Source organism: Antrostomus carolinensis, unplaced genomic scaffold, assembly GCF_000700745.2.
Source record: "Antrostomus carolinensis isolate BGI_N321 unplaced genomic scaffold, ASM70074v2 scaffold2832, whole genome shotgun sequence".
In the NCBI taxonomy this organism is placed as follows: Eukaryota; Metazoa; Chordata; class Aves; order Caprimulgiformes; family Caprimulgidae; genus Antrostomus; species Antrostomus carolinensis.
In genome coordinates, this window is record NW_010297411.1 from 227,740 (window position 1) to 242,658 (window position 14,919).

Sequence of the window (14,919 nt, forward strand, 5' to 3'; positions counted from 1 at the left end):
TTCTGACTGTTAAAAGTCATTTGTAAACCACAAATCAGAATAAACTTTTTAAGACTTCATTATGATTATAGTATAATAGCCTGTTAAGAAAGGAAAAGGTACAGTACCTCCAAAAAGGGGATTAAATTTATTCCTGCAGTATTTTATTAACAGTCTAAGTGACTGAGTACATTTGCATTAACCAGAGCCCCTTACTAAAAACTACAAGAAAACATTCCTTGAGACGACCATCTTCATGCCAAATTTCTGCCCTAAGCAAATTTAAATTATAATAGCTTCTTTAAAAAAAAAATCTTTAATGAAAGAAAAAAATTGTAACTGTAATACCTCAGGTAGCAGCAAAGTTAAATAATTACATTGTAATGCTCAGGTTTTTTAATACCATTATATTTAAAAACCATCAAAAACAAAAGCTTCACAGAAAAAGTGACATGAAGAAATAGATTTGCACTATACACTATCTGTACGGGCACAGAACAGCAGCAAAAATAATTAAAAACTAGTTGACTGTTGAACTTTAAAGCATCTGTTGTAAACATTTTTTTTTTTCAAGCCTTTACAAAGATAAACCTTGAAATGCAGCCTCACTAACAGAACTGCAAGTAACAGCTGTTATCTGCTTCCATGTACTACTGCAAGCCTAATTTTACCTTGTTTGCAATACTCGTGATGAATGACTTGATGTCCAGATTAGTTGGGCAACTCTTCTGACAGGGTGCATCTGCACACTTTAAGCATCTACAAGAATAAAAGAAAATGTGTGAAGGAGACATGGAATACAAATACCACAAGGTTTTTGCGTGAGCATGGTAGAAGAAAAGCCACAAAGGAAGAACACAGAGCAATTTCATAAAATTTCTATTTAAAACCTCAAAGCACTACACCATTATTGACTTGCATTTAACACTGGTTGGTTACATTCTGTTGACTCCACTTTACAAAGGAAGGCAGTAGGATGCAGTTACAAACATATGGACTACACATGTTTAAGTATTAAGAAAAAACATCTAATTACATAGAAGTAATTTTTTCCCTGTAATCCAAGATTGCTAAACTTCTGACCATTTCATTTTTCTGTTTGAAAATGGATGTACCAGTCTGGTTGCTTGCACAAGTCCCCTTTAAGGATTAAGCCCCCAGGATGGTCTATGCAATTTTCAGTAAGCAAACCTAACAAAAAAAGGTAAAAGTCAGCTGAAGAAATAAAATGGTTCTCTATTAAACACAAAGGTATTTGTACACACTTTTTATCTTACATATCAATGACTATCATAGGTCAAATGCCACACTACTAATTATCTCAGAATTCATTAAGTATTCCAGATGCTCTTTCAATATTGTTTTACTAATATAGAGAATTTATGTGAATTGTGGTTTTAACAATCTATGGAAAATGAAATAAAATTTGTTTTCTACGTATTATCTGAGCACAACTACTTATATAAGTTCCACAAGTCCACCTTAATTATTATTACTTAGTGAGAGATAATAACACTGTGGAACTGGCTGGGATAGACTATTTTCAAACACAGAAAAGCTGCAAGAGGCCTATGGACTACACACAAAGAAATGAAGAGCACATTAAAAGGAACGAAATGCCTGAAATACCTGCAATAAAAAAACCTGGCCTTTGTCATTACATGCATTACAATTTCTATTTTTTTTTATTATTTTTTTTTTTTTAGTTAAGGGCAGAATAAGACAGAAGGCAAAGCTACTTAAGTAAAAGATTAGTCTTTCATCTTCCTATTCATTGTCATCTAACTAGTCATGGAGAAAAGGAGGAAATATTTAAAGGAAAACAGGTCTCATAGGTTGCAAAAGCTGGGAAATCTGAAAAAGCCAAAGCCAGGTTCAACATAGTGGGTTACGAGTTCAACTAGTCAGGATGCTCTGGCAGAAGAGCACCAGCAGGTTTAGCTGTGGCAGTTAAACATACCGTTGCCCACCACTACCCACTGACAGGCATAGTACAAATGCCTTAGCAAGTAAAGGCAGGGTTGATGTGGCCAGAGGACTGAGTCAAGAGGATGCTCTTAGCGGATTGAAAGACAGCGAAGTTTTAGTACTAGAAGCCAGAAAAAAGGAGATACAGCAGACAAAATACACCACTATGAGGGCTCGGATGATCATTTTGCCTGTGTAGGCAGCAAGGAAATAACAGAAGGGGAAAATCACGCATTTAAAAAAGGCAACAATTCCATTATGACTTTTTGTGCTTCACTTTCCTGAATGTGTTTGTCTTTAAAATACAACAGACCTGCATCCAAGACCAATGAATTGCACTTAACATAAAATACATTTCTGTGGATTATATATAGAACAATTTCATGTCAAATTTGACTAGAATGGCACCTAGCAGGGTAAGCCATGTACAGATTACTCGTTGTGGCCAGCAAGCATCTTTACCAAATTATTTCTCTTCTGATTTTTGAGCTGGTTCACAAATAACAGCTGTTGAAAATGTCAGCTATTGGCGGGGCGGGTAACACAAACTTGAATATGAGCTTTGGGGAGGGGAGGGTGCCATGAATATGGCAGTCCAGACTTTCTCTTATAATAATACCATCTTCTGATTCTCTAAGCACTCTGCAGACTAAAGTGCACCAGGCTGCCATTAATCCCACTTATCACCCTGACAGCTCAGTAATTACACTCCTGCTATAGCTAGGTACTGTAAGGCTCTGTAGTCCTAATAAAACATCAAGCGCTGTGCAGAATGCGTGCTGGTGAGGTGTTTTATTAAACTTGGGAGGTTGATCATCAAGTGACATTAGTGTTGACCTATTTTTCTATCTGACAATAAATTATCCTTTGGCCATACCATAATAGATATTACAGAGTGCGTTTACTGTACTAAGGAGCAAAAGTATTGCATTCTGGTGAACCAGGCAAAAAACATAAATAAAATAGTAGAATCATCCACCAGAAACTTATCATAAATTGCTGCAAGAGATTAATCCTTTCAAAAATCACAGGCAAAATGCTGTGCTTAAGGAAATACGCCAACAATTACCATGAGCTTCAATTTCACATGCATATCCTCATATGAAGAAATATTAAGTATTACACTTTCTTCCTTTTTCTGTAACTGTGCTCCCACCCTACAAAATCCCACTTTCATTTTATAAGGTTAGTCCATCACTGTGATTTTAGTTCAAAATAATGTAAACAACAAACTAGAAATTTAGATTAAATTTCTTTAATTCAACTGCTAGCTTCTACCAAACTTAAATGAACAGCTGCATGTGCACCATGAAAAAAACTTAAAAAAAACCCCAACCCAACAACAACAACAACAAAAATGAAACAGCTATGCTTAAATGGTCATACTATTCTGGACTGCATAAAAATAGAGAGCATTAGACCAGATCTATGGTAATCTCACAGTATATACCCCAGCATTTCTTATTAAAAATATAGGAAAAATCCTTCCAACTATCAAAAAATATCCTATTATCAATTTTTCCCCTATTTGTTCATGGAACAGCATCTCCTCTAGAAACATATAGGCTAGATAGATAGATACCCTATTAATTTCATATACATATTGTTTTCCATGTAAAAGGCAACACGATAGGAACTCAAGGGAATGGTATTTTCCATTTTGGAAGTGCTTAGCTGTAGGTTCAACTCAGTCTCATTGTAAAATGGTAAATTAAGTTCAATTCAAAACCCCTACAAATACTATGCAAGTATAGCATATTTATATAAACATTTATGCAAATATTATCATCTGGCATAGCTTTATAGATGCGCCTGTGACTATATAATGACAGAAATTCACGTTTCCCACACATATAAGCTCAAAATTTACATGTCTCACTGAACTGTGTTAAATTATACATATGTATTGCCAGTGAACTTAAAATCTTCAACTTCTTATTCTTAAATGTCGCAACACTGAAGTTATTTATTGTTTAAGGTGAGCATGCTTCTAAATCTCTTTCAGGTACAAAATAACTCATGGAAAGGATACTTATACAGTAGCCCAATATTATCAGTTATCAGGTTTGTACTTACCAGTTTTGTCAGTGCAAAATAAGCACCTCAAACCATGCATGTGCACACACAAACTCATTTAACTGACCTCTAACAGCACGAGTACTAATAAAAACAAAACAAACACAATGCAACAAAAACCCCAAAATACATAACACAGAGAGCAGTAGATTACAAACATATGAAGATAATAAAATAAAAAGGCACTTCAAAGTAGTGATTTTTTATTTTTCAATGTAAAAAAAAAAAAAAAAAAAAAGAAAAATTGAATCGAAAATAAAAGTTGCAAATTTCTGGAACACGTTGGGAAAAAAGATGCAAGAAACCATGAGGTATGCCTATGCATAAAAAGGAGTAAAAGCAAATGAAGAAAAGAAAGGATTAAAGAAGTAAGAAATTTCTGTACATAAATCTTTCCCTTAGGAAAAAAAAATTATACCAGAAACCAGTTCTCTACTCTTGTGTACAGAAAAAGAGAAAAGAAAGCTATAGCCAAGACTGATTTTCAGTTAATAGTTTCTAGTGTTTAATTGTTGAAATATTACCCAGTATTTTATTTTAAAATTAAAATATCTGACTCACAGTCTCATTTCTAGGTCTAGATCAGCTCTTAACATATTTTTGCTGCTAAACAAAGAAGGGCAATTTAGTTATATCATTACCTAAAACTGCAGCAAACAATTGTCTATCTAACTGGCAATAATACTACCTGAAGTGCAATCATATGTATGCTGGAAGGCCGGGGGTGAAATAATAGATAATCTGGTGTAATATTCCACAACGGATCATTGCTGATAGCTTATCAAATTTTCATATATCACAAAACAGGCCAAATAACCTTTATCGTGGTTACTGTTGGCAGATTAAATCCTAATCCATTTATGTGGGTTTCTACAGGACATAAACGTTCATTTTGAAAAAAGGCTTCCAGCTCTACTATTTGTAGAAGTTTATAAAACTTTTTCCACTACTCAGAGAAATAGCCCACATACCCACATAACAGTTTTTCACAGGTCTCGTAATTATGTTCTGTATAAAACCCCAGAGGCTTTGGTCAAATAATTTTAAGAGAATAATAGAGCTGACTCCAACCAATGCACTAAAGGCCAGATTGCACAGGAGACCCAATTCTGATGTCAAGGTTCTTGTTGGTTCCATGTCTCTTGCACCACTCTCTAAGGCCTGAGCTGTGGATGGCAAACAATGGAACAAGAAAGCCACATCTAAGGAAGAAATAAATCTATATAATCTCCAAATAAATCTGTAATTCCCAAGTTGAATGTCCACTGCCTTTGATGACAGAAGTGAAGAGCATCACATAAGATTTTCTCCTGAGGTTCAATCTTTCAACCACTTACGGCTAATCTTGCACAACTTCTTCTCCCTGTTTGATCTCTCTGCACTGAAACAGGGTCAAGGACAACCCTAAACAGAGATTTGGACATATACACACTCATTTAAAAGAGATGTCAGGATAATGATCCTCTACTGCAATACATTGGTGAGAACCTACTGCTGGCACCTGTAAAAAAAGACTTGCTGCCGTTATTTTCTTTATTAAAAAAACAAAACACACAAAATGAACAATTAAAAAATTCTACATTTATTAGTCTTCTTGTTCATTACATTCCACAATGGATAGAAGATGAGAAAAAGATTATAAAGAAACATGGAGATTTTGTTGCCAGGTTTAAACACCAAAACACATTAACAGTTGATATAAGGGTTTAATGAGTACCAAAGACAAATGATACTTGGAGTAATATTTGTTTTCATTCAGAATCAAGAAGCAGAAAAAGGGACTCTCACATGCAAAGCTGAGAACTCTCTTGTGTAGGTGTAATGCAACAATGAAGACAAAATAATCTTAAATTAGAATTAACTATGAACACATAATTTTGGACCATAGGAGAAATAGATATATTAACCCCAAGAAATGCCTTTGAACACAAAGGGCATCAGAAACTGTATAAAAGGCAGTGAACACAGACTATACAAGCAAGTAGGTATCACGGTCCTGGACAAGTAATACTGGAAAGAGAAATGCCCAGCCTGTTAGGAATGCACAGAAACCACAAGAAACAAAACATTCAGTATCACGTAAATTGTCAATACTAGTTCATATCTGAAGAAAGGAGGAAAGACTCCCACATCATCACTGTTGTCTCTCCTGTCACCTAGGGGTCCTGTGAGCCTTCTGCAGACCCACAGAAAATGGGACAACTTCTCTGTCAGTAAGTTACAACGACCAGAGAAAGTATATTTTAAATAGAGGCACTCTACAGGATTAGAGACAGATACGACATTGCTGCTGACAGCTACAGGAAGTATAAGGGAGGTGCATTTTTATTGAAAGGAAGAAACACTCAGAGTTGGAAGTTAGTCTTTAGACACAAAAATCTCCTACCCTAGTGCAGAATAACGGCACTTACAGACAAGGTTATTTTTGGACACTTAAGAGGTAGTGAATCATATGGACATAGACTCCAAATCATTCCATTCATCAATGACTCATCTTTCTCTTTTCTTCTTTGGCTCTCTACATGACCATAATTCTTTTCTCATCTACTTCTGAATCCTCCTTGAGTACAGGAACTCTCCTTTCCCCTTTGCATCTGCTTGGCTGTCTTCCTGTTTTCTATGGTCATTTTTTCCCATTCATCTGAAACTTCTCCACTTCTCTGTCCTATAACTTTTTATCACTCTTCAGCATAACTCCATTTTAATAGATAACATGGATAACTCAGAAAAAGCATGACTCCATGTCTGCCAGCAGGTATTTATGACAGTGGTGTAGGAGAGTGTGTACCAGTCACCTTTCTGAGTTCTTGTCATCCACCATCCAGTCCTTCAGAACCTCCATTTCTGGTAGGCTCCTCCACTAAAACTGTCCTTGCTTAGCAACATCTCTTCTGCATACTCACAACTGTGCTATGCTGGTCTGTGATCAGACATGTGCAAGGAGTGGCTACCAGAAGAAAAGTATGTTGGTGGGATTTCCTCTTATACCCTCACTGAATGGTGGGAAGGCAGCCAGGCAGATCTCAGTAGTCAGCTCGGAGGCAGTGCTCTGAACACCGTCCCATGGCAAGAAGTCTGCTCCGAGTCAGTTCTCAGGAAATTATATTCTGCCTGCTTTTAAATTCCTCCTGGCATTTTACTGGGACACAGAATTTTTCACTCAAAGACTACTGCCTTTTACCCACTTCATTTTATATAGCTTGTATAACATTACTTTAACCATATCTCTCCAATTTATAATGTTACAGAACAAAACTGTTATATAAATTAGTTGATTAAAAATAGAAAAAGCAGTGCAGCTTACAGAATATTGTAGCACAAGGCATGTATATCAGTACATGCCAAATCAGAAAAGCTGTAGCATCCTTTTTTGACATATCAGAAATCAAAACAATTTTTATATATATAATGCAAATAATTTCAACCATCTTATGTTTTCTCATAGACTCAATCTGTGAATGAGCAAATCAAATAAATGTTTCACATTTCTATCAGTTATATGCAGTTCATAATCAATTAATGTTATTACTAAAAACATATTTATTTTAATATCACCAGCACTAGAATCTGTATGGAATACCTTTCACTAACCCCTTCACTGCCACATGGACTACTTCTTCTTTGGAGTTTTACTCGGGCAGTTCATTTACAGCACCTTTAAATCTATGCTTTTGTAATCCATTTGTTATATATTGCTCTACAACAATCAGAGTTCTTTGACTTCAAAACCAAAGTTATTATGATAACATCCCACAAAAAAATTATTGCCTTGGTGCAGGAATATAATGCTCTCTGATTGTATAAAGGCATAAAGTCCAGTGAGTGTCAAAACCTACTTGTTCTTTCTCCTCAGCAGTAGATCTTAAATGGGATATGTCAACCATACAGTTCCTGGTAAGTATGTACAGACTCATGTACCACACAGCTCTCCTACATCAAACCCACTGACACGCTTTTACCTGCGGCAATTATTCCACTTCAGCCTCTATAGTTTAAGACACAAAATGAACCTCTGATTGTTCATTTGAATGGTTTTTTGGTTTTTTTCACTTATTGCATTTATTTCCAAGTGATAAAGGTTTCTTTCCAGTTTATCAGTACACTATGTTTCAGAAGGACCATGGTACATCAAATGCTGCTTTGATTCTCATTTTTGAGAATATCGGTGCCAATAGGTTTATACTAGGTAACGTAGAGAGGAAATTAGAATACAGAGACAGCAGCTATTAGTCCCAGTAGGATCAACCTATTTTCCATCAACAGTAGTTCAAGGTTATTCTCAAGCTTTGGTTACCAGTTTGGGTGCTGTCACAGAAAGCTATGATTGGAAACAGTACCTGATGTGCTCAGGAAACACCTGGTCTTCTTCTCATCTTTTCAGTCATTTCTCATCCTTTATATTGTGGCACCTCCCTAATGAACTTGGGTTGGTCCCTTTATTGGTATTCTGTTCCAGCCTAGGGCAGTATTACTGTACCTCTTCAAAAAGGTTGTATTTAAATTGCAACATTTTTGCAAGTCCCATAAACAATAAGCTAGATATCTGTTTCAATTAGCTTTAAAAATTCAATACATTGATTTGTCCACTAGCTTTAAAAGCTGACAAGTGGTCTTGGGGATGTGGGTTTGATAAAAAAAAAAAAAAAAAAAAAAAAAGTCTGTTACTTCTGTATATCTCTTTCTAACCTCTACTACAAAAAAAAAAAAATAAAAATCCTCTATGGAAGACTCAGTTGTCTTAGCTTGTGAACACTTCCAGCTAGGGTTACAAAGTTTAAAACAATCCTCTAAGGGCTCTGTACAAAACTAAGGAGTTTACATAGTGTTACATAACACACTGAATGTTACCAGATGTGCTTAAACTGAAAAGTCAACAAATGTGGTGCTTGAATTTCAGTTTTGAAATATTGTATTACAATTAGAATTTAAGTTTAGGTGCTGCAATCAGCCCTCACATCTTATACCTGTACCATGGCCTAACTGCTCCCAACAAGTGCTTGGCTAACAAGTTACCATGGCTCTCTGAAAAATGATTTTGTAAACTCCTTCCATCAGAACTTGGTACATAACTGGCCTAAAGATTGTTGCTTTGTACAATGAAATAAAAAGGTATTTGGGAATCTGGGTCTTCAAATTTAGTTATTTACAATTAAGGTAAGAAGAAATAAATTTGAACTTAGCAATGCACAAAAGTATGGGATAGACTTTCAGACCAAAAAAACCCACTTATCTTTGGTTTAATTTTCAGCTTTATCTTTATACTTACACCACTGGCCAAACACATGAATGCAGGAAAAGCAGGTGCTGCAACTATTAAACTCTGTACTAAAGAATCTGAGGGCCACCTTCAATCGTACATGGGAAATCCATTCCATAAGTGGGATAACTATCCATTTTTCATACTTCATTCTTACAAAAAGAAAAAAAAAACTAACAAGCAAAAAACCCAAAAAACCAACCAACCTGCACCTTCTGAGTAAGGGATATGTCAGATAGACTACTTCCTCTCATTCACTTAAGTACTGAAAGAACTCTTTTTTATCATTTCAAATACAAAAATTTTAAATATTACAGACTTACAGCAATATTAATCTTAAGCATTGTTTCCATTTTCTTGTTTCATATTAAGCATTATGAAATTGCTGTGTTTTCAGAAGTATTAATCAACATTCAAAATCCATTAAACTGTCCCAGAAAAATTAAATATAGTTAAAGTTTTTATTACTTTCAATAACATATTTACTTAAACCACAGTTTTTAGAGTTAAAAAAAATAGTTAAAAGTCAATTTGCAACTTCTCTGGAAACACTGATTACATTTCACACTACATATTAATTAATATTTTCTCAACACCATAGGAACACAATATAATTTGTTGCTTATTATGCCAAACTTGATATTATCCTACATTATTCTAGGAGTGCAAAAGATGCACAAGAAACACACTCCTTGATAAGACTTTGATAACATCTATTCAGAACTCAGACTGTGCTCTTTCAAGTCCTTGAAAGCAGCACTTTATCTGCCAAGCCAACCACCTGCGGCTCAGCCACACCTAGCCTTATGGAGTTTTTTTAAACGGGTACATTTATGTTCACCACAATAGTGATCCCTTTCACATAGGAGACAGCTGTTACATGATGTTCAATATCCTTTTAATCCTCTATAGACCTTAGACAGAAGGGTTGACAGAACTGACAGTTTTTATTATAGCTTGCCCTGTACACAATAATCTTCTTTCACCTGGACTATTCTCCCAGAAGTGTTACAGACTTTTTGACTTCTATCAAGGATTATTCCTAGTCTTTTTATGTGGTATGATTCTTACCCTGTGTAAATTACCTTCTCAAAATATGAAAATCCTGTTGTCTGTTTATTTTAATGTCAATGAAATTCCTTTGGGTTCTCTTCAGGAAAAATACACTTCGCAAGTTCAGTCACAGACATTTTTTCTCACAAAATGCACATCTTAAAAATGGCACTCTGTACAATACGCTGTTAACAACAAGAGCACTTATCTACCATTTATTTGTACTGAATTTAATATATTTAATAATAGAACATAAACAATCTATTATAAATTATAATGTAACTAAAATGCATGAGTTTAAAATTTAAGAAAATGTTCTCAGTTAAAAACTACAAACCCAGAAGAAACTGATTTCCTCACTACAACACCACAGAGACTCTAACGATCAGACCAATAGTGCTAATGCTCACCTGTCTTGCAACTTAGGCATGCCAGCAATTCTGCCACAATGAACACAGGAGGAATTTAAACAAAGAACCTATGTGGAGAAGTGGTCTTGGGAAAGGCAGTAACAGGAGTATAACTTAATGTTTCCCTTGTTTTTAGGATCTGAGCTCCAAAGAATTCTTTGGTTCTCTCTTTACCATCATCCTGCCATTTGCCCAGAAAACTGATCTGATGTTGATCTAGAATCCAGCCACTTGCAAGGCAGATTTCACTGCTCCGCACACAACGCATCACCACATTTCCAAACCCATGACACTATTAGCAAGTGGTAGGGGCATGGAGGGAAGGGAGGAAAGAAGACAAAAGACCAAGGTTAGTGCAGGCTTTGCTGCTGGTGTCACCTGAGGGTTTGACCAGTGTACTCTGGAAGTAGACAAAAGCAAATTACCTCATTGAACTCTGTATTCAAAATAAAACTTTCAAAACTTTGAGATTCCTTTGTTTTGAGACTTGTAAAAAACCAATCAAACAAACAAAAAAAACCCAAAACCCAACATTTTTGGCTGCTACTACGGTTTAGAACTCCAGAGAAAATGAAGAGGTCAGTCATATTTCCACTGTGAGCCTGATAAAGACGCTTCTTCCCATGCAGGAGACAAGTTATTGACCCTAGTCGACCATCTGTTTCCATATTTTAAAACTTCTGGACAGAGTATCCGTAGCAAAGCTCAGTCCTGGCAGATGGTGAGCACTCTAGTTCATTATCAGACTGCTTAACTGTGCTTTTATTTCAATATATTCTTTTCAGTGGTGTTCAGTGACAGGAAAAGGGGCCATGGCCACAAACTGGAACACAGAAAGTTCCATCTGAAGATGAGGAAAAACTTCTTTACTTTGAGAGTGCCAGAGCACTGGAACAGGCTGCCCACAGAGGTTGTGGAGTCTCCTTCTCTGGAGATACTCAAGACCCGCCTGGATGCAGTCCTGTGCAACCTGCTGTAGGTGAACCTGCATTGGCAGGGGGTTGGACTAGATAATCTCCACAGGTCCCTTCCAACCACCACCGTTCTGTGATATGTAGTCCCCAGTGGGACTCAGTTAGACCATTAATTTGCTTATAATGAAAGTCCTTAAGCAATTTGTTAAACTAACCTAATGTAAATCTTCCAGAAGGGAGTTGCCAGCACCCACCCAGACTAGCAGGAACAGCTCCAGTGTCCTTGCCTTAAAAGTGATGCAGGTACATATATGAGAACTACGTGCCACTCCTCATGTCTTTTCCCTGAGACAATCTATTGCTGTTGTGGAAAGTGCAAGAATTCAGCAGAGAATTCTAAGACTTAATATTTTCTCTAGAAATTGCATATGTACAATTACTGTCTTCCATCTTCTTTTGCAAACACAAAGGTTTGTCTAAGACACCTTAATAAGTGACACTGTCACTTGTTAATATGCTCAGCCATCAAGACCCAGAAAAAAGGAAATATACTTGCTGTTTTTCTTCTAATTTTCTAAACTGCATATCATTTACATATTTTTAGCCATAGGAAAATAATATAAACCCTCTTTATAATATATAACCATCTTAAAAAAAAAAAAAGGTGGTATTTTCTTATATGCTTTGCTGTTCCAGAGAATTATTTGGTTTTGTCTTTCTACCTTAAATTTATTCAAAAGTAAAGATGCAAAACCAGTATCTCCTTAACAAATGAAAAGACCTTTATGACACAATAGCAGAAATCATACAGGCAAACTACACAGGTCAGTACAGAACAAAGAGGAACCCTCTACAAATTACACTAGGAATCAATGTTTTATTCTCAGTATCCTGAGTTTAAAGATATAAGTAACATTTCATTAGAAGACAGTTGAAAAATAAGTCTTATTTGTTTACTAGAAGTAAATACGCCAACTCATTAAGACTGAATGATTAGTATGTGTGTGCTGTATCTAGAATTTGCTATAATCACCTTCACTACAACACTCACAGTACGATGATAGCCAAAAGTCACTCCATGGACTGTTGACGTTTACATGAAACCAATACATAATTTAAATACAAAAGAAATACAAAAGAAATTAAAAAAAAAAAAAAAAACAACAAAAAAAAAAGGATTAAAAAAAAAACACACAAAACACACAAAAAAATACAAAAATAAAAAAGGTGGCTTGGTTTGGTGTTTTGTTTGTTTTGGTTTGGTTTTTGTGGGAGTTTTTTTTGTTTGGTTGGGGTTTCTTTTTTTTTTTTACCAAAACTTATGGAGACAGTAGTGGTAATATGCAAGCTTACTTTCTATCAATCTGAGTGGTCAACAAATGAATTAAGAACCTGACCCTTTGGACGGCAAGGCTGGTTGACAGAAGCACTGTACTGCATACTTCTGCCTACTTAATTGGTGATATAAAAGATACTCAACCTTTAAAGTCTCACCAACCCGGACTACTGTAAAGTTACATAGACAGAAGGCTGGACTGGATGACCTAACAGGTTTACACTGTCATTGCAATTTCTCCTAGTATGCTGAATAATGGCCTTTTAAAATGGCAAATTTATGTCTGCTTCTCTATCTGCAGTTGAGGTTTCCCTCAGAGATAAGCAAACTTTAAAGAATTTAAGAGTTCACATATATCTCAAGTTATTTACGATGACAGGACCGACACAAGTATTCATTCTCCTTATAAATTAAACCCCTATTTTTAGCACCTTACCAGTCACTCCAAAATTAGGGTAACTAAAAGGACCTTAGTTAAAATGACAGTACCCAAAGGATCTAAAGTATGTGAGTACTTTCAGATTTTCAAATACAACCACCTGATCACTTTTTAAAAAGGGTTTGATTTCTAAATAGTACAGCATGGCCTTTTAGGTGGATGTACATTGTCAAAGAAAACTCCATCTACTAGCTAGGCATAGAAAACACACTGGTCTGCTAATGTCAAGAAGGTTTAGGTGGCAACTAGACCACAATCGGTTCATCTGTGTTTGCAAAAATAAGACAAATATTTGTTGCCATAAGGAAGGTACAAAAAAAATCTTGCCATTTTGGTTTTACCCTTACAACCTAAGTAGGAAGAATTTGCATATCCTTTTAAGAAGATTATATAAAAGACAAAGTATTTGTCACATTTCCTCCCATACTGAAGCTAATGGCATAAGAATGAATACATTTTCTGGGATGGCTCAGCAGTTAAGTGCTGTCTGGAAAATATTAAAAGAAAGGGATTTTTTCAGAGAAACACAGCTTAGAGAAATTTTAGGATGAATTAAAAAAAAGCATTAATCTGTTGATTCACCATGGTTTGATAAATCACTTGTTCTTGAATATGTGGCATTGTACTTCTTTTTATATGTTCAAATTGTTATACCTACACCAAATACAGCAATCCCAGAACTGTAAATGTAATGCAACTACATATACTTTTCCCATTTCCCAAAGGCACTACATTTTCAAAAATCTCTTGGAAAGATTGGATAGTGTCTCTTCCTACAAACGAGCAGATGCCTGCCTTTTGGCAATTCTTTTTTATGCAGTTATTTGAAAACAATTACAGAAAAATGTTAAAATTTTTATCTATAAGTACTACTCCACAAAGATCCAAATACTGCATTCCTCAGACCAGTCACACAGAGACATTTCAGAAAGCCTAGGAATCATTACAAAGTGCTTCTTCTCTTCCACCCCTCTTCTCTCTACACAAAAACATACACAGTACACATTAGCAACTTCCCAATCCTTTCTGCATCCTGGGCTTAGATGCTTGCTGTGACTTTAGTGTTGCTCTTTTCTAACCCGAAACTACTAGGATTTGAGGAATACATCTGATAACTTCCAGCAGCTTCATGCCCCAGGATTTATAGGATACTATGATACAGCCTAGAATATCAACACAATCATAAGTATAGCTTCCTTACCAGTGCCTCTCTCCCTTAACAGTGAGGGCTGCCAATTGTTTTCTCCACTCTATATGAATGCCAAAAGAAAAGGATACCTGCAGACTCAAACAGCTCTTATTTAAGCTCTTTGCAGTAAGAATCCTGAGGCTCTCTACCCGTGCACTTTTTATCACTGCACAGCCACCTGTGCCCTAGTAGTGCTCTCCCTGTCCTGAGCACTACTGTTGCTAAAAGCCCTTATTGCTCCCCTGGATCTCAGCTCTCACCATGAAGGAAGCCAACAGGAGAACCTCCTTTATGTTAC

At 35.8% G+C, this 14,919-nt stretch overlaps 1 protein-coding gene across 1 annotated transcript in view; it reads right to left on the bottom strand.

Annotated features, from left to right (window-relative positions):
• The window catches only part of DPYD (dihydropyrimidine dehydrogenase), a gene marked incomplete at its 3' end in the record, with an annotated part of 286,251 nt that overhangs the window by 208,310 nt on the left and 63,022 nt on the right, over positions 1-14,919 (bottom strand). Inside the window, exon 3 of the mRNA XM_029083522.1 lies at positions 651-738. Coding sequence (XP_028939355.1) covers positions 651-738 — 88 coding nt within the window. The remainder of the gene's footprint in view (positions 1-650; positions 739-14,919) is intronic.